Source organism: Trachurus trachurus (assembly GCF_905171665.1).
Source record: "Trachurus trachurus genome assembly, chromosome: 16".
NCBI lineage: Eukaryota > Metazoa > Chordata > Actinopteri > Carangiformes > Carangidae > Trachurus > Trachurus trachurus.
This window is the reverse complement of record NC_139902.1, coordinates 18,340,809-18,360,681: the sequence shown is the minus strand read 5'-3', so window position 1 is coordinate 18,360,681 and position 19,873 is coordinate 18,340,809. Positions and strand designations below refer to the sequence as shown.

Below are 19,873 nucleotides of genomic sequence, written 5' to 3'. Positions count from 1 at the left end.
ATGGTGGGGAAAAATAGCACGCTTTGTCTTTTTGTCATTTCAAACCTCACTAATGAGCTACTGCCATGTGTGACTCAGCTTTGACACAAAAGAGACTCAGTTACACAAGCAGGGTTGAATAGCAACACAACAGAGCTGATAAAAGATGAGTCAGGTGGTGACATTAAAACTGAACTTGGAGAAATAAAATAAGTCCTGTGTGTGTGTGTGTGTGTGTGTGTGTATTAGCTGATTGGTGAAAGCGATTTGACTGCCCAGGGACGGCTCAGAGATTTGGGTCACAGTGTGACATCAAAAACTCACCCTCAGATGCCCAGTTCAGTTTTTTGCAGTAAAAGTGGTAAAAATAAATAAATAAAAGGAGGAAAATGTGTTGCCAAGGTAACATTCAGAGACAGTCCAGGAAGTAAGTGTGTGTATGTGTTTGTGTTTGTGTGTGTTGTATGTTCATACCAGGGAGCAACAGGCAGATGGTGTTGGAGCATGTTGGACGCAGTAGCCTAGCTCTCAGGCTGCCTGCACACAGGATCAAGACAGAGCAGTGTGCACGGACGGACCCATGGTTTACATAATGGAGTCACTTCCATCTGAATTAATGGCTTCATCTGCTGGACCGTCAACACTGCAGTCACAGGTTCTGGTTAAATGACGGCCCTGTGAAACAGTGACTCATTCACAGCCTGGTTTGCAGATTCATACAGATCTCTGCCTTGTTTTCCAAGCAGCTTTTTAAGTCGTAAAAAGCTCACTGCTCTCAGCCCCTGTGCATGGGGATGTATGGATAATCTCAGCTATATGTGAGGCTGACAGATAAGATTTAGTGAGAAATAACAGACAGCTCACATATTAAAGGAAAAAACCAACATGCAGTGTTTTAGTAAGGTGTTGGGCCAGCTCCAGCCACCAGAACAGCTTCAGTCTCTGACCACCATTACTCAAACAGATATTCCCTTTTTTGGTGTCTCAGTGGTGGTTGTGTTGTGGTGGAGAGCACGTGTCGGCCCAAAATCACCCATAGGTGTTGAAGCAGCAGGTTGAGCTCTGCTTGCTGTGAAGGCTTCATTCACTTCCAAATAATCAAACCATTCAGTGACTCCTTGTACCCTGTGGATGGGGACAATGTCATTTTGCAGGTATTTCCTTTAATGTGTCACCGCCTCGCCGTAGCACCGCCTCTCTTTCAGTCACCTTGAAGCCGTGTTTTATGGCTTTATGTTTTCTTAAAGGTGCAGAGGTTTATCAAGTCGTGAGCAGGGATCAAACCCACTGCTTTATATTTTCATGCTCTGTGCTGCTGTGACCTGCTGAATCGCCCGAATGACCCAATACCTCCGCATTCTTGTGAGGCAATGGATTGTCAGTGTAATCTGTTAGTGCCATTGTCTACACACTCACGGCGCCTTATCAGGCACAGCTACTAATGGAAAATCTGACAGGAAATGGTGCAGAGGTCAAAGTCTGAACTGAAATTAGAAACTTAGAAGCTGTACGGCAGATTTCTTGGGACATTTCTCCCAATATTATGCTCCTTTTTGTTCTAGTTTTGCTCCTTTTGTTCACAGTTCACACACATGCGGCCTAAGAAATACAAATCTCAACAAACACTGAGGAGTTTCTTTGAAACTGTTTGCTTTTTGTTGCAGTAAAAGATCAATGATGTCCCTTCTATGAGCATCTGAGTATTTGTGTTAAAATCAGAAGTTGATATCAGCGATAGTGGAGTTGTCTAGTACGGTACTGTATGTGCCATTGTTCTGTTCTTCCTCTTCCTCTCTCCTTCTGTCTTGTCAGCTACTTGCTCATTGGCTGAGCTCGACATGACGGCGGGGTGATTAGACAATCATTAGATCCAATAAAACATTGCTGGTTTAGCCCCCTGGTTAACGTTTTACCAGACAAGGATGGGACTGCTGGGATCACTGTGAAGTCTGAGGAGTGACTCTCACTCGATCTCTCCTGTAAGGTAAGTCTCCCAACTCTCCTGGCTCCTGCTTTTGGATTTGTTTGGTATTTGGAGAAGATTTTTGGGGATGTGAGTTGGGCACAAACAGGACTGCATCTGTTGGTTTTCACAGACTGTATTTGTCATGTTGGATGCTTTAAGTTTGTTGAAGCAGGACTATGATCTTGACTTGACTTTGGCAGGGCCTTGGTGTCTGGTTTTGACACATCTGACAACCAAACATCGCTTCTCTCTGGCTTCCTTCGGTTGTTCTCTGTGCCTGCCATTGGGGTGAAATACCTGTATGGGAGTTTAGACTTGGTGTCAAAGGAGCTGAGGAAATCTAAACTGACAAAGGTCACCCAGTCATTAAAGGAGAAAGAGAGGGCCTGCATGGGCCAATCCATTGTATCATACAGCTACACCATTTGTTGGCCAAACACTGCAAATGTCTCAATTTGAAATATCTCTCTCACTGGGAGTCAGTTAAATCGTTTTAAGTAGACAGCTGTCGAATGCTAATGCCAACAGTGACCAGTTATTATGTCTGTCTGAAAACGTAAAGTTCAGAAATGTGAAAAATGGTAGAAAAAAGCTCCATTAACAAAGCAAAAAAAAAAAAAAAAGGAACGTTAATTGATGTTGGTGACATTAAAAAGGGTGTTGCACTACAAAAAGGTCATTAGCCAGCACTCAATGTCACCTTCACTTTCTGTGGCGACTGACTTCACCCTTCTCTCTCACTCAGCCCAGGAAACCTCAGACTTTGACATTTATCAACATGTTCCTGATATATTTGTTCAGTATGTCATTTTATGCAGGTAATGTCGGACTGTTTGACATTATTGAATATCAATATCGAGATCAGAAAAAAGTAAAGATTATAAGCTGCATCATATCCACTGGGCTGTGAGTTACAGAAAGAGAAACAAAACCTGCAAAATGCAACAAGTCTTTTGTTTTATTTAAACACTTTGAACTTCTAGTTAACTTCAACTCAGACACTCTGGGTTTAAAGGTTTCCAGATGAACGGAGTAATAATTATTCCCATCCACTCTTCATTATTTTACATTCATTTAATAGAGGCGCAATGTGAATATTATACTTTGTAAAATTTTAATTTGTAACTCAAGTCCTCCTCTTCATGTCACCTCTCTGCCTCCTCAACCTCCTTCCTCCACTCCCATCCCCCTCCTCCTCTTCCTCCGTCTCCTGCTCTTCCTCTCCTTCCTCAGCCTGTGATCATGACACCGACGGTGCATCTGTTGTTGCTCCCACTCCTGCTCAGCATTGTGAGTACATAGCGCTGCCAACTGCTGCTGCACTCCTTCGATACATATTCATAAATACTCTGACACGTGAACCTGTTAAAAGGTCTGTGAAATAGTCAGTGTGGATTAATTCTTAGATGTAATCATATGCAATTTCTGGGACAGGAGGAAGAAGAGATGTTTTATTTTTAGCATTTTCAGCATCCTGTAGAAAGAAACTGTAAGGTTAAAGAAATGTGTCCAAGAAAACCTTTCATAACTGATTGAAAAGTGAAATGTGTTGCTAAACTGTTAGTGTGTCTGTAGACTTTGCTCCCCCGTCCTCTGCTTGAACATATGAATTTGCCCACCTGTCCTGTAATTTTGGTTCAATAAATAACTGGCCTTCGATACCCGACTGCTTTCAGCTGCAGTTTCGCTTAAACGTAAAGGGCAAATGTGGGCGTGAGTGTGACAGGCTCAATTTTACCTCGCCCAGTGCTGTATTTAGTGACCTTTGACCTCTGTGTCTGTCTGTGCTCTGATAGGCTGCTGGGAAGGACCTGGAGGAAAAGAAAGGCCCGTTTAAGAACGTGGTGCTGAATGTGCCAGAGGGGACACCGGTGCCATATCCCATGTATCAGGTATTACACAAATGCTGGCAGTGGTGCAAAGTAACAAAGTGTTTACTGAAATACTGAGTATTTACATTTTCTGTTACATAATGCATCTACTCAACAGTATTTCAGAGAGAAATATTGTACTTTTTGTACTTCATTCATTTATTCTTTAAAAAAAAAGGGGGGGGTTAAGAAGTGGTTCTTTTAGTCAGTATTTCACAAAAAAGTAAAAATTAGAGTAAAGCTTGAAACAAACTGGTGCAGTGGGACCTCAAATTATCTCATAACGCGTCAGATTGAACAGTGGGCCGAATAAACTTAATGAAGAAAATGAGAATCAGTTAGCTCCACATCAAGCTACTATACAAGCTAAGCACTATTAATGCATTGTGATCATGTATTTTAACAGAATATATCTATCACAATGGCCAGCTACTTTTTAGAAATACATTTTATTGATACTACTTCTTTTCGTTTGCTTGAGTGTGATTTTGAATGTAATGTTTTTTTTCTAGTAGTATATTGTTACATAGCTGTATTAATACTTAATAGAGTAAAATTTTGTTTTCCATTACTGCATACCAGCCAAGAATTCAAACCCACTATTGTCTAGAGAAGACTATTCAAGCATAAGAGGTTGTGAGGGCTTCTCTTCTCCCAAGTTTTTAAATGAAAATCTTTAAATGACTCATGTTGTGTCTTCTCCCTCCCATCTTCGACTCCATAGTTTCAGGTGAACAATCCCAGCGTGGATAATTTCAGGCTGAGTGGAGAGGGTAAAGACGACATTCACATTTCAAATGATGGGTGGCTCTTCCTGGAGAAGCCTCTGGACTGGTCTCAAGATAATCATTACATGATCACGGTAATGTCTGTCCACATGGATAATGAACTGAAACTGAAACTCATGCACTGCGATATAACTCATACGTATATTGGGGTGTGTGTGTGTGTGTGTGTGTGTCCAGGTGGAGGCGTTGCAAGGTGAGACAGTAGTGGATGGTCCAATTGAAGTGATCATAAATGTTTTGGACGTCAACAACAATGCTCCATACTTCAACCAGAGTGAATACACAGCGGTGGTGAAAGAAAACCATAAAGCAGGTGTGTGTATGTTTGTATGTGTGTAAGAACTCGTGTCCAAAGGCTGTGGTATAATGTGACAATGATGGACTCTTCTTCTACTGAAGTGATTCTTTGCCATAGCTTTTTTTCTTTCTTTTTCAGAGACACACAATGAACATGTGATTTAAGTTATTTACATTCTTTTTATTTGTTTTAGCCCATTACCTCAAGAGCATAACCTTAACTTTTCTGGCAGACCAAAGCTTTTTATATTGATTTCCTACTGTCAGGGCAACCCAGGATTTCAATATTCAATATTGTGTTTATAAACCTGCTGAAAATGGAAAATGTTTAAACCAGGGAATCCATTATTGTGAATCTTTAGTCCAGAGTTACTGCTTCGCAACAATCTTTAAACTGTTGTTTTCAAATGATCAGTCTTATCAGTCTGTAGGACACTTTTCCTGAAACCCCAAAACCGCCTGTATTTTGTAACATGACTGAGAGCTAAGTGTAAATCAATCATCGGCCAAGCTCAGCAGTTTTTCTGTTTGCCCTCTGTGTAAGAATGGAGATCCGGTCGTGTAGTGTTTGTGCCTCCCTGTTGTGACCCACCTAGTACAAAATCCTGTAAAACTCAAACATCTGTTCGGGCTGCTGTTCCAGGTGTCCCATTTACCCGTGTGTTTGCGCTGGATAAGGACGACCCCGAAACTCCTAACGCTCGTCTGCGCTACAGCCTGGTCAGCCAGATCCCCTCCAAACAACACGTCCTCCTGTTCCAGATCAACGCCGTCACTGGAGAGATCTCCACCACAGAGCAAGGTGCCTCTCACACACTCACACACACACACACAAACATGTCATTTCACACATCAACTAAACTCACAGACATGAACCCAGACATAGATGCACAGAACTGGGTGGAGTGTCCGTGGGAAAGTCTCTAATCTGTCCATCTCTGCCTGTAATCTGGCAGTATAGTGACACTGTAAATCCAGATTACACAGCTCATCTTGTGTGCTCAAGATTAACACTGATTGGAGGCAGATTGCCTAAATGTGTCGCGTGATGTTGATTACTTTGAGTGTGTGTGAGCATGTAAATGAGTCTGAAGATGGCTGTTCACACATCTGTGCGCTGTGAGGGAAACTTGTATCTCATTTCTCACACAGGATGTCCCTATGACAGCAGAGATGTTCTTCTCACTCACATGGAAATGCATATGTGATGTGTGGGAGCATAATTCAAAATATAATTCATGTATGTTTGTCCTTCAACAGGGGAACAGCTGATCAAGGCCAGAGAGGGCATCCTGAGTGGCAGGGACGATCAGAGCACTGATGCTCTGAAGACAAAGTTTAACGACTACTGTCCAGGCCAGAGGGTCCCCTATGAACAAAACCCCTTCTTCACCTGTGTGGAGAGAGCAGGTCTGTGTCCACAATGTGTATGACGACTAATCATTTGTTAATCCATCAGATAATTAGTGGACAACTATTCTGATAACCAAACCAAAGAAATTAGCCTTTTCCGTCAACACCCAAATTCTTATTCTTATTCAAGGTTTTACAGTGCAGCAAAGAGTAAAATCAATTCAAAATTTAACAAGAAGAGCTGGAAGAAAAATAAGAAGAAACAATTGTGATACTGTGTGTCACAATGAGCTGCGAAACACTGACACAAACTGTTTAGTTTAATGTGACACGTGTGTTTTTAAAGTGTCACCAGTCATGAGCGATCACAGTCCTTCGTGGCGTATATTAAACGTGTGTATTAACAGCTGGAGCAAATGATGACACGGACTTATGGGTGATGTTAATGTAGATAAACAGTGACTGTAATGAAGTAACGCCTGTCAGAGATTAGCGCTGGCTGTGTCACTTGTTGTTGGGTGTTGAGTTGACGAGGTCGGCCGAGGAGAGTGGCCGAGCCAAATCCATGGGACTTAGCTTCTTTCCAAACTAAGCGATTTCTATTCCACTTTCTTTATAGATTGTTCTTCTTCTTTCTTTTGATGGTTCTAACTGTAAGCTTCATCTTCTTGTGTGGTGTCAGAGATGAGGAGGAAGAACGTCAACCCCCTGGAGGACCCAGACTACACCCTGTTTGTGCGCGTGCAGGACCTGGAAGGAGGGTCGGACACAGCGCTCAGTGGAAACGCCAGAGTTCACATTGCCGTGCAGGAAAACCTGTGGTTCAATCCCGGACCCATACACGTTAAGGAGAACTTGAAGGAAACGTATCCTCTGAAAATCGCACAGGTGTGGTTTTTGTAAACAACATGTAAAAGCTCACACACTCATTATATCTGCTGCTCTTTATATTCATCAATTAACCAATGTCTCCCCCTCTCTCTGGATCCAGGTCCAGTCTAACGACCCTCATGCCATCTACAAGTTAGTGCAGAAGGAGAGATCGCTTACCTTCCCCTTCCAGATCAGAGCAAATGGAGAAATATTCCTGACAGAGGAGCTGGACAGAGAGGATCGTGGCATGGTACATTACACATGCTTAGTTTTAAATCTCCCCCAACTCTTGTTTTAATTTCTCTGAATTATTCTTGAACTTCTGTTGGTTCTGTTTCCAGTACATCCTGGTGGTCATGGCATTGGACAGCACTGGCAAAGAGGTGGATCCGCCCATGGAGATCCAAGTCTTGGTAGAGGATGAGAATGACAATTCACCCGTGTGTGAAAATGAGGAGAGTGTATTTGAGCTGCAGGAGAATGAGCCAGCAGGTAAGAAGCATGTGTGATTAGTAAAAAAAACCCATCAAAGGTTAGGATGTGGCCTCAAACACCTTGGAAATAGAGACTATGCAGAACAAGCTTCAGAGTGAAGAACAATACATTTATCAGGCAAAGTACTCCTACATCCATTCAAGCGTACGAGCAACCTTTAAGAGCAGCTTTGACACAGCTTTCACACTGTTAATGTGGACTCAGAGCAGTGGTAGCCATCTGTCCTATTGTTCAATATCCAAGAAATACTCTTTAAAAGATATTTCATTCTGCAAAAACATGTGTTCATTTTATTTGTGAGAAATTCCTCCTTGTGTAAGAAACAGACAGACATGGAAATAAGAGGAAGACAACAAACAACATCAGAGACAGTTTACGATACGGGTGATTTGAACAAACACACAAAAAATGCAATTTAAGAAATGCAAATTACAAATTCAAACTACCCTGTTCTGAATAACAAATATCGATTAAGCTGACGTATTATGCATCAAGATCTCTGGTTCTGTGCTGCAGCCATGTAAGACTTATTCTTATCCAGGTTAAACAACTTCTTGAGCTCACTTACACTAAATCCCCCAAAAATTGGTAAATAGCTTTTTATTCTGAAGTTGTGGCTCATGTCTTGTGGTTTCAGGCAGCGCGGTTGGAGACCTGGTGGCCCATGATGCCGATGAAGAGGGGACATTGAATTCGCTGTTGCATTACGCCATCGTGTCCCAACAACCACCCAATACCTTCTCCATTGACGCTGCCTCAGGAAAAATCCAGGCCCTGCGCTCTCTGCAGAGGAAGGAACAGCAGGTCTATAACCTCAATGTCAAAGTCAGCGACTCAGGTAACACACACACACACACGGTGTATGATGTGAGTCAGTTTTCACTCCAAGCTGCAGCACTCACACTCTTGGTCTCACGGGTCTCACAGCCTTCAGCACAGAGTGTAAAGTGGTCATCAAGGTCATTGACATCAACAACGAGCTGCCTTTGTTTGAGAAGAGCGATGTGAGTATTTGAACTCGTCGCCTTGTTTTCATTCTTCATGCTGCTTGGCTGATTGTCTTCACGTTGCTGTGTCGGTGTGCGTCTGTGTGCAGTATGGCAACCACACTCTGGCAGAGGACACCGCTGTTGGACACACTGTGGCGACCATCAGAGCTACAGATGCCGATGATCCAGAGAGCGGCAGCTCCCGTATCGAGTTCCACATCAGTTCTGGCAACGATGGCGACGTTTTCACTGTGGAAACAGACGGCAGTGGTGTCGGCCATGTGGTCATTGCCAAGGTACACAATCTCCCTTCTCCACATCCCCCACACAAACACATGATTTATGCACATGTGTGTATGATCTTTAAATTTTCTTACTTTAACATTTGAGATCCTTTAGACCTACTCACATGGTTTATGTTTTGTATTTGTGTGATGTATTCTTGGGTTTCACCTAAATAGATATACAATACTGATTACCAATGTGACAATTAGCCTATTTTTTAAGATTCATTTAAATGAAATAATATATTAGGCTCAGAGTTCGATCCCTGGGCCTGTTTGGAGATGCATGTTCTCCCTCTCCCTCATTAGGTTTATTGGTGACTCTTAATTGTTCATAGGTGTGTGAGCTTGTGTGTCTCTATGTCAAATCAGTGAAATACTGGTGACGTGTCCAGGGTGTAGTATTTCGATCTGATTCCACTTGACACTTTTACTTGAATGTTGTATGTGCTGGGTTGATGAATATGAATATTTAATCTATACCACTGTTATAGATGTATTTCACATAACCAGGAGAAATCGAGCTTTTATCATTTAATTTTGTATTTCAGGAAAGTGTCCTAAGAAAATACACTTGGCAGCACTGATAGCTACTGTCCAATTGCAATAAGTGCATGTTACCTAACAGGAACCTCCACTGGCGACCGCACATGTTCCATCACAACATACTGTACAGGTCCAGTTAGTAATGACTGCATCACGGCTGTTCATTATCCTTCACAGACTGTGACCTTCAAAAAAACAACAACACTCTGCCTCTCTTATTCCTGCTGCTTCTTATAACCAGCCTGTTTCTCACACAACAGCCTTTGGACTTCGAGTCCTCCCCCGTCTACAAGCTCCAGATTGATGCTCGCAACCCAGAGCCGCTCATGCCAGGCCTGGAGTACGACAGCCAATCCACAGCCTTCGTCTCCGTGCCCGTCATTGACGTAGACGAGGTCCCGGAGTTTAGCCAGGACGTCCTGGAAGTGACTGTGCCTGAGAACATCACCAAGGGATCAGTGCTGCTCTCTGTGGAGGCAAAGGACCCAGAGGGCAAAGAGATCAGGTAAACACACCGACAGCTGCTCCGCATCCCCGTCTGAACTGCTTTTTTTTATTTTTTATTTTAGTTTTTTTTTAGTTTAGTTCAACATCTACAAAACTTGACTAGGTAATGTCAGTCCATAATACAAACACAAACATACAATGGCACAAATAGTAGATACAGACTTTTGGACGCCAATAACCAAACGGTTGAAAAATAAAATAATAAATATGGAATCTCTTTATGCATTAGATTCAGATTCAGATGTTTTATTCATGTACTAAGATAAATATGATGAACAAGAACAGTTTACAAACAGATGAAAGGGAACCCTAAAGAAGCAAGAATGCTTATAGATATAAGGAAATAAACAACAGACAGCATCCTCACCCACACCCGCCCCTCAACCCCAACACCCCCCACTCCCCATCGACATACCTACACATTCACCCAGCCCCCATTCATCACCACCCCCTGGCACTCACACACAGTCATCGACATACTCCACAGACACACATAAGCACACCCACACACACACATATTCAAACAGCATCGTTTTTTTTTTTTTTTAAGAGTGTGAAAATTCAATTCCCGTCTAGCTCGTTCCAAATCTGCGAACCCCTGCAAACAACACTCATGCTGGTACATTTGAGTTTACGCTTTTACCCCAAATTGAGATTTTTTCCCCTGGTGTTGTAAGTGTGCAGGGGACGGGAGATTGGAATGAGCTCAGATAGGAGTTTATTGAGTTGGTTGATAACTTGGTACATGATACAGACATTGTGATAGATGTTGAAATCAGGAAGCCTCAGGAGATCAGGGGAGTGGGAAAGAGGGCCGGAGGGAGCAGCGCAAACAGACCATGTAAATGCACCAATGATTTTCTTATGTAAAGACGGTAGTTTGATGAGATAACTTGGGAAAGTGTTACACCATATTATATGACAGTCGTTGATATGTGGTTCAATGAGGGATCTATATAGAGTAAGGAGAGCAGAAAGTGGAAGATTATAAACTAGTATATTTTGATAGTTGACCATGGTATCGATGTGATACTTAAAACTAATGAATTCATCTAAGTGGATACCAAGAAATTTAGTTGAATTTACTCTCTCGATGTTTTGCCCACTAATATAAACACCTATTGATGTACAATCTTGGGCCCATTTGACAATCCTGGTTGTGTTCATGGACCAGATGAGTCTGTCAGAGATCTGACGCAGCGGCAACCTGACGATCACCTCCTCGGTCACAGTCGGTGTTTGACCTCCTTACCGATCGCTGTCTCTGTCTTTTCCGGTAATGAGGGGGGTACCACTGTGTGATGTCATTTGCAAATTTGACGATCTGGTTCCCCCTGAGTCTGGCAGCACCGTCATGCGTTAGCAGTGTAAACAGCACTGGGCAGAGCACACGGCGTTGAGGTGAAAATGCACAAATACACAAAAAATATGTGGTGTTGAAAGGCTGTACGGTTTTGTAGGATTTGTAGGATTACTCTTGAAATATAGAGCTGTTGCATTTCTTTCACATGATTATGATCTGATTATGAATTAAACTTCCTCTGTAGAGTTCCTTCAAAACAAGATTATAAGCCCTGAATAGTGAGAGGTATGTTAGAAATCATACATACATCATACATCATCATAGAAAGTTACATTTATTTGATTGCCACTTCCACCCAACACCTCCCCTACCCCTTTGTTAAATTTATTTATTCTTTTATTATTTGACTGCAGTAGCTGTTATGATAGCCATGAACTGTGAACCCGCACCCAGTCCACAGAGCCTCCTCCTTGAAACCTAATGGAGACGCTGTGTTCATGTTTTCCTGCCGTCCTCCACTCTAACAAGATGTCCTGACTGATAGCAGAGTGAACAGAAACACAAACAGCCCAAACAAATGAGCTTTCATAGCTCAGAAATTGTTCCACTAGATCAGCACTGGCTTAGTTTTGAATGTTACTGCTTCTGTTTGGTCTGTCAGGGTAACCCAAAAGAGACTATCGATTTCACTGTGTGTGAATGTGTGTGGCTTTGTGTGTAATTCCTGTTGTGTGTGTTGTGCACAGTTTCAAATTGGACGGCGACACTCGTGGCTGGCTGCAGATCGATGCTGCCACAGGAGAGATCAAGACCAAAGAGAATCTGGACAGAGAGGCCGTGGACAATTTCGAAGTCACTGTCATTGCGTTTGAGAAGGGTGAGATGATAAAGAAATGCAAATCACAGCTTTTCAATGAAGATGCAGGCTGCTTAATTTTCATTCTAACAATATTGTTTAAAGACTGAGCAAAAACACAGTCAAAGGTGAAACAAAGAAGACCTAACAAAAACACTTCTGGTCCATAAGTGGATTAACTCTCTTTTTTTCCCCTGCACAGCCAGATTAAGACTCAGGTGCTGCTTGGTCACAGGAGTATATGAATCAAAAATCAGAAATAAACTGTAACCACACGCTGAAATTACACTTACTGAAGTTTTATTGAGCTTCTTCAGGTTCACTCGTTTTACCGTTCACTCACAGGCGTGCTAAATGGTCTATTTCTCGGTCTAGTGAGTGGCCATTCACCACATTACCATCTTTAAGTATTACAAACATACATGACACAAGAAGGCAAGTGACCGACAATACAGATCTACAGGAATACACACATTTACACATTTTATGGCAGTAGCCAACTATACACAATTAATAAAAAATAAATAAATAAAAAAGAAAGAAAGAAAAGTTCTATGGCTGACCCTCCTCCTCTTGCCTGACCAAAAAATTAAATGTATTATAGTTTTTTTTTTTTATGACAAATGTATAATATTTGTTGCGATATTTGACCTATAAGATCAAAACTACTAATTACCTTTTAATAGTTATGGGCCAGTTCACCTCTCTTCATGCCGGCTGACCTCTCTCTTCAGAGAACCCCGAGCAGTCTGCTGAGCGAGTTGTGACCGTGCGGCTGCAGGATGTGAACGACAACCACCCCACACTGGTAGAGAAGGACGCCTTCATCTGCATGATGAAGCCGAAGCCTGTCATCATCAAGGCCCACGATGGAGACAGTGCCCCCTATTCTGAGCCCTTCTCTTTCTCCTTCGCTAACCCCAAGAAGTCACCAAACTGGGACCTCACCGTTGTCGATGGTACGTTTACCCACCGGGCCGGTACAGCCACAGGTGAAAAGATGTAAATCCAGATTATTTATTGCTTTCTCCTTTTGTGTGTCATACAGGGACTTCAGCTCAGCTGGTGCTGAGGAAGAGACCAGTTGAAGAGAAAACCTTCCCACTTTCCATTATCATTAAAGACAGTGCAGGAGTGGGAGTCCCGCATTTGTTCAATGGTGAGTTATTTGAATTCAGGAAAAAGTCTGACAACCAACCAAAACCATGAAAAAATGAAAACCAAACATGTGTGATGAATCAAAGATTCCTGGATTTAGCCCCAGAGCTTCACTGAGCTTATACATGAACCTGCAGAGACGTATCACCTGAATCTGCAGCTGCAGGTTTCAATTTATTGATTCAACATTATCCGGCCAAAAACCAGGAGTAATAACAGATGGACTGACACATTGTGTGTTTTGGTCTTTCCATGGGATTTGTTGATAAGTAAAATAGTTTAGAACCAGGTTTATCCTTCAAACTGTGCAGCATGTGTCTGATGCACGTGTGGGTTTCTCTCTCCTTTCTACATGCCAGTGAAAGTATGTAACTGCACAGTGCTGGGCTACTGCTACATGGCACCAGAGGGTCGCAGCTTCATGTACGGAGTGGGCCCCACCATCGGGATCCTGGCTGGCACCATGGGATTCTGCAGTAAGTCTGAGTTGTACTAATCGCACATGATTATACATAATTATATCATAAAGTCAGATGTTATATTCCACTTTTTATGTCACTGATTCCTGTTGAAAATGACCTCTGTCTCTGTCTCATTGCAGTTATTGCATTCATCATAACGATCAAAAAGAGTAAAAAAACCGGGAGTGGAGACGAAGCAACGCAAATGATCTCCTGAGACCACACACACACACACACATACACGATCATACACACACACATGCATGCACACACATTTACCTTATCTTATTTTATTTTATTTGCAAGACAAAGCTTGATTAAAAGGTGCTGTGCATACTTAATGAAACAGTCAGGTGGTCCCATGCTAATCAAACATTAATGCACCTTCTCCACTTAATTTATTAAGATGTGACTCCCAGACTTCAACCGTTTCATTCATCAGCAGTTTCATCATCTCATAGTATTCAATTAGTTTTTGGTCCAGAGCTTGTGTTTGATATTGTCGTCTGCTTTAATACAACAACCTACTTTGAATATTAAGATTAAATGTTGAGCAACATCTATCAACTGCGAATGTCACAGAATAATAAATGGATGTGTTTTTGTAATGAACAAACATTGTCCCGTTTCAAAAATAAACAGACTGGGAACCACTTTGGTTTTCACATCATCTTTGTGTGTGTGTGTGTGTGTGTGTGTGTGTGTGTGTGTGTGTGTGTGTGTGTGTGTGTGTGTGTGTGTGTGTGTGCGTGTGTGTGTGTGTGTGTGTGTGTGTGTGTGTGTGCACGTCCACCTATGGCCAGACGCGTGGTGCTACAGGTGACCAGGTAATCAACTTCCTGTCGGCGGTCGCCCCTCAGGTCGTCTTCTGTTCCGATTTCCTTTGAGCATTTACTCCACATTCACGGCCCCTGTACCCATCTTTTGTCTCTCCACCGTCCTTCCTCCCTCCCCCGCCGTGCCGGGCTGCTGCTGCTGTAAGCGGCCGAGTCCACGGTGCTGCAGCAGCAGCGGCAAGTGATGCTCTGAGTCATCTCTGTGACAGTGGGAGACGACAGGCCACAGATTGTTAGTGGGGCTGAAAAGCGGATGGCATGATTGTGCGCTTTTAGGCGACACAAAGAGGCAGCAAAACACACTCATGTTGGATGTGGGTGCCACATGTGCTGTCACCACCATTCATCCCTCCAGTCCATGTGCCACGTTTGTGTTGTGTTGTGTGTGTGTGTGTGTGTGTGTGTGTGTGTGTGTGTGTGTGTGTGTGTGTGTGTGTGTGTGTGTGTGTGTGTGTGTGTGTGTGTGTGTGTGTGTGTGTGTGTGTGTGTGTGTGTGTGTGTGTGTGTGTGTGTGTGTGTTTGGGATGAGTCATCAAGCGTCCTGCTGCAGCTTTCAAAAGCCAAACAGGAAAACGGTGTCGGGAGCAGAGGAGCACACTGAGCTACAGCCTTGTAACGCCAAACTCAACATGGAGCCTCTCCAGTGTTTATGTCTGCACACTCTCTTCTCCTGTATCCCAGCAACACTTTCCACAACAACGCGCACACACTTGGAGAGTGGTTGGAGGTGGTTGGTGGAAGAAGTTGAAAGGTTGAGGGACAGAGGAGAAGAGGTGGAGGAAAGACAGGGAGAGTAAACTGTGTGATGCATAATGACGACCTCAGAATATCAAACCTCAACATCACCACTGCACATGGCTGGTTTTGTCTGCGTTGGAGAAACTTTTATCCTAATATAGAAATACTGAAGAGGTGTATCAACAGCACAGTCACGGTGATCTCTCGACCTAATGCCAGGCCAGATTTATTTAAACCTCACTGATCTTTACTGTATTAAATATCCATGTTTCCAAAAAACAGTCTGGGACTCATCAGTTTATTCATAGTAATGAAAGTTCACCCAGAGGATACACACGTGGGATGACTGTCCTGCTATTTTCATATCATAAATTGTAATGTTTTTCAACATATGAACATCAACAACTCTAACAATACTAACACAATAACTAAATATCTGACTAGGGTGATGTACATAGTACAAAGTATGTTAAAATGACTTATGAATGTCAGATTTAGTATCTTTACGTACAAATAAAAATCAATTAATGGTCAGAACCAATTATTGCATTTTTTCATTCCTTTTGTTATGATACTTAAAAGTGTTTTTAAAGAATGATACACAGGTTTTTTGTGTTTGTTTAGGTCATCCATTATACATTTTAATCCACATGGAAAAATTGTCTAATTTTTTTTTATTTTTGTTATTGCTGTTTTTATTATCCCTTTTGAGATCAATACATTCAATGATTTATTATTATTATTATTATTTCCATGACACTCGTGTTCCTCGTGACCTCAGTCTCCCTTTATTCTTAAAGGCAGAGCACCAGACTGACGTTCAGTGCTCTTCAACCAAGGACTGAAAACACAGTCGCAGCTCTCACTTTGTAAATGACAGTTTCTAATCTAAACCTGTTAAAAGCACAAATACGTCAAAGCCTGACATGTTGTGGAGTAACTTTGATTTAACTTCTCTCTGTTGGAATCTTCAGACAGGGTCAGTTTGGCCACGTGGGAGGATTCTCGTTACACATCCTGCGTCTTAATCTCAAATGTAAATAAATTCCACAAGCAAGTCTCACTCTGCTTTGACGAACTAGTCCTGGCAAAAACATCTGTGCTGCAGCGGAAATGAGCCACGAAAGAGACCAAAATGTGATGCAGAGGTGTTTATTGTCGGTAAATTGAATGAGCCTCAAGTATAATCCAAACACAGCAGTAGTTCTGGACACTTGGACATGGATCTATCTATCTATCTATCTATCTATCTATCTATCTATCTATCTATCTATCTATCTATCTATCTATCTATCTATCTATCTATCTATCTACATCTACTTGATATATGAAGATATTTATGTAAAATGTTAATTTATTTCTTTATTTAGTTATTCATGTATTTCCACATTTCTGCCTCTGCAAATAAGCACTAAACTCTATCTCTATGTGGTGCTTTGTCACTGTTGCTGCACCTCTCTCTCTATGACCCAGTGTGTTGGAGTGGAGGTCAGGCCAGCGCTCTCAAACACCTGGCAGCACCGTGCAACACACACACACACACACACACACACACACACACACACACACACACACACAGAAGCACGCACCTACACACACAGGTTGACAGCTCCTTAATGTCAGTGTTCATCATGTGTTTGTCTGATTAGTTCTGTCGGTACAATGTGTGACTCTTGACCTTAAGGCTGTGGGTTTGATTCCCATGTTGACCCAGGTCACACCGCAGCAGTGACCCTTGTGGCACTCGAAAAAAATTTCAGTGGAAATTTTCTACTTCTATTTTGTTCTTACACAAAATGTCCAGTTGGTGGCAGTGAGTTTCCAGACTATGTTATGTGTCGTAGTTTAATGTCGGCTGGACGCTCTGTGTCTCTGATTCTGCAGCATCATCTAGTGGTGGTGAGGTGACCGCCTTGTGACAATAAATGCTACAGTACAACAGTGGCCACAGTGATGTATACTCACTTGTGCGGACTATTGACTCAGCAGTCGAGCGGTCAGTGAACAACACACTCAACAGCCTTAGACACACCGGCCTTCCAGGTGTTTGTGGGTTATTGGGACGTCCTGCCACATTCCTGGTTGTGTGTTCCCCACAGGGCGGATTGTGTGAAACAAAACATACACCAGCAGTACCAGGTTGTGTGTTTTCAGTGTTTTATTAAACCATTCCATATACAAAACTTAATCCACATAAGTTATAATTTATACATACAACTGCAGATATACATGTGTAACATAATGCTAAAGCTGAATAAATAACCTTAATAATATTCAAACAGCTTCTTTCAAATTTACATTCTGCTCATTAATGAGGGCGTAAACACAGTCACGCCCCTGTGGAAAGTGTTTAACTGGAGAGTATGAGGAGAGTTGTCTGCTTCTACTTTTATCATTACTGTCATAAATAATAAAATATGTTGCAAACACCACTAAGTAATGACCTTTCGGAAAAAAAAAGATAAGGCAAAATGAGCATGCTTCCCTTTGAACCCAACAAAGATTGGAAAAGAACAGGCTGTCATTTTACACCAACCCCAGATAAACACAGGCTCTACAGCTGTAACCAGCTGCTTCGACTGTGGTAAAGTTCAGTTAGTGTCTCTGCCTTCAGGTTAACCAACTCACAAACTGACTACCACCATCTCCCTAGCCGTAGTAGTGCTGGGAAATGGAGAATACTTAATCTTACTATCACTTATTTCAGCGAAGAAGTACCACAATAATCTAATAAGTGATAGTGACGCAGAAAAAAACCCCAGTATCAGTCTACCTGTAGTGGTAGAGTTCATAACTTGATAAAATTCTTTAAATATTTGCAGTTTCATTTTTGCTTTGTACTCCACACACACACACACACACCGCACCCTGGCTTTGAAAATGAAAACAAGCTCTGGCTCAGTGGCTTACAACCTTTTGTGGCTTGTAACCCTTTAAAATTAAGTGTTGTGTATGTTTGTGTTTCTTCTTGTTGGCTCAAAACACTGGCCGAACTTGTTTTCATTTGAAGGGATTTTTCAAAGCCAGGAGAGTGTGTGCAGATTTTTTTAAAAAGAAGCAAACTTATAAAATTCAAAAATGTTGTGTAACAGAAAACATCTCCTGTCGTAGTGGGACACGCTGGAGGTGCCACACAGGAGCGGAACCACTGCACGATGAAGCCCTGACTTTTAATGATCCAATATGGATGTGAGCTCATCGTCAGCAGCTTCATTCGACAGTCACTGTACTGTGCGCTGGAGTTAAATAGATACCACCTCACTGCAGGGTAAACTGAACACGATATGTACGTTTAGACAGTACTAAGAAAATTATAACGCACCAAGAAGTAAAAACAAATGGCTGCAATAGTCCTCTGCTGTAACATCAGTTCCTCCGACTGAGAAACAGCCCACAAACTGAAAAAATATTGCGTCTGGTGTGTTTATGACAAAACCAGACGAGAGAAGTACAGTGTGATGTTATCATGGCACAGACGAGTTAAAAGTCCACATCAGAAGAAAAAAGCAGGTCAGGTCAGTTACTGGAAGGCGCCTTCACTCGTAAAGTCCCTACCCTCACCTCTTTGGAATTTCTATCATTTCAGCCTCGCTGAGTCTCTCAGTGAACGAGGCGATCGAATCTTTTGGCACATTAATCAGTCAGTAACAGCATCTTGTCAACCTTACAGATGAGCCTGTGTGAAATGTTGCCAGAGAATATCATTGTCATAAATAACATGTTATATAAGAGACTTGCATCCGGAGACATGTTTCACTTCATTGGAAACTGGATGTTCATAAAAACATACAAACTCTGTACATAAACACAGTTACAGTGGCAAGAAAAACATATGAGAACCCTGTAGAATCACCTGGTTTTCTGCATTGACTGGTTCAAACTGTGGACAAACCCAGTTTCTTTAAACTAGAATGTCTTAAACTATAACTTCTAACAATATCATCTTGTGTCTTTACTGAAGATACACCACAAGACATTCACACTGCTTAAGGTAAAAGGACATGAACCCTTCAATTTAATAAGCAGTCAAATGACCTTTGGTGCCAAACGACCTCAAACAAGTTCTTCATTAGCAGCTGATCAGACGAGCTCAACGCTGAGGACGAACTGTGGACCATTTTTTCTTATAGATGATAGAATTTGTAACTTATGTGACATCCGAGAGGTGGAGAATGAAATGCATTTTGTGTTCTACTGTCCTTTCTATGACTCTATAAGACAAAAATTATTTAGTAAAGTAGATCCAAATAATGAATTTGTGTGGTTGGACGATGCTGAGAAGCTAAAACTTCTTTTTTATTTGAATATTTTTGCATTTTCTTTGTTTCTTGAAGAGGCTTGGGCAATGAGACGAAGAGCGATATATTGTTGAGTACTGAAAGTAATCTGAAATTGTTTATTTATGTCACACCTGTGTGGCAGGTAACACCAACAGGAAGGACTGTCTAGTTTTTGGTTTTTTGTATTTGTTATTGTGTCTTGTAATCCCATATGGGATGGGCCACAGTGGTGGCATGACACGAAAATAAAATATTCATTCATTCATTCATTCATTCATTCATTCATTCATTCA

At 41.9% G+C, this 19,873-nt stretch overlaps 1 protein-coding gene across 1 annotated transcript; it reads left to right on the top strand.

Annotated features, from left to right (window-relative positions):
* Nucleotides 1-1,905: 1,905 nt before the first annotated feature.
* cdh17 (cadherin 17, LI cadherin (liver-intestine)) lies at nucleotides 1,906-14,360 on the top strand. Its single transcript, XM_083989433.1, has 19 exons — nucleotides 1,906-1,963; nucleotides 3,179-3,235; nucleotides 3,742-3,837; nucleotides 4,541-4,678; nucleotides 4,782-4,917; nucleotides 5,545-5,703; nucleotides 6,162-6,311; nucleotides 6,937-7,142; nucleotides 7,246-7,377; nucleotides 7,469-7,619; nucleotides 8,260-8,460; nucleotides 8,550-8,626; nucleotides 8,719-8,907; nucleotides 9,702-9,946; nucleotides 11,998-12,128; nucleotides 12,842-13,066; nucleotides 13,156-13,266; nucleotides 13,625-13,741; nucleotides 13,867-14,360. The coding sequence occupies exons 2-19, from the start codon at nucleotides 3,188-3,190 to the stop codon at nucleotides 13,941-13,943; spliced, it is 2,589 nt and encodes an 862-aa protein (XP_083845559.1). The 5' UTR covers nucleotides 1,906-1,963; nucleotides 3,179-3,187; the 3' UTR covers nucleotides 13,944-14,360.
* Nucleotides 14,361-19,873: the final 5,513 nt, after the last annotated feature.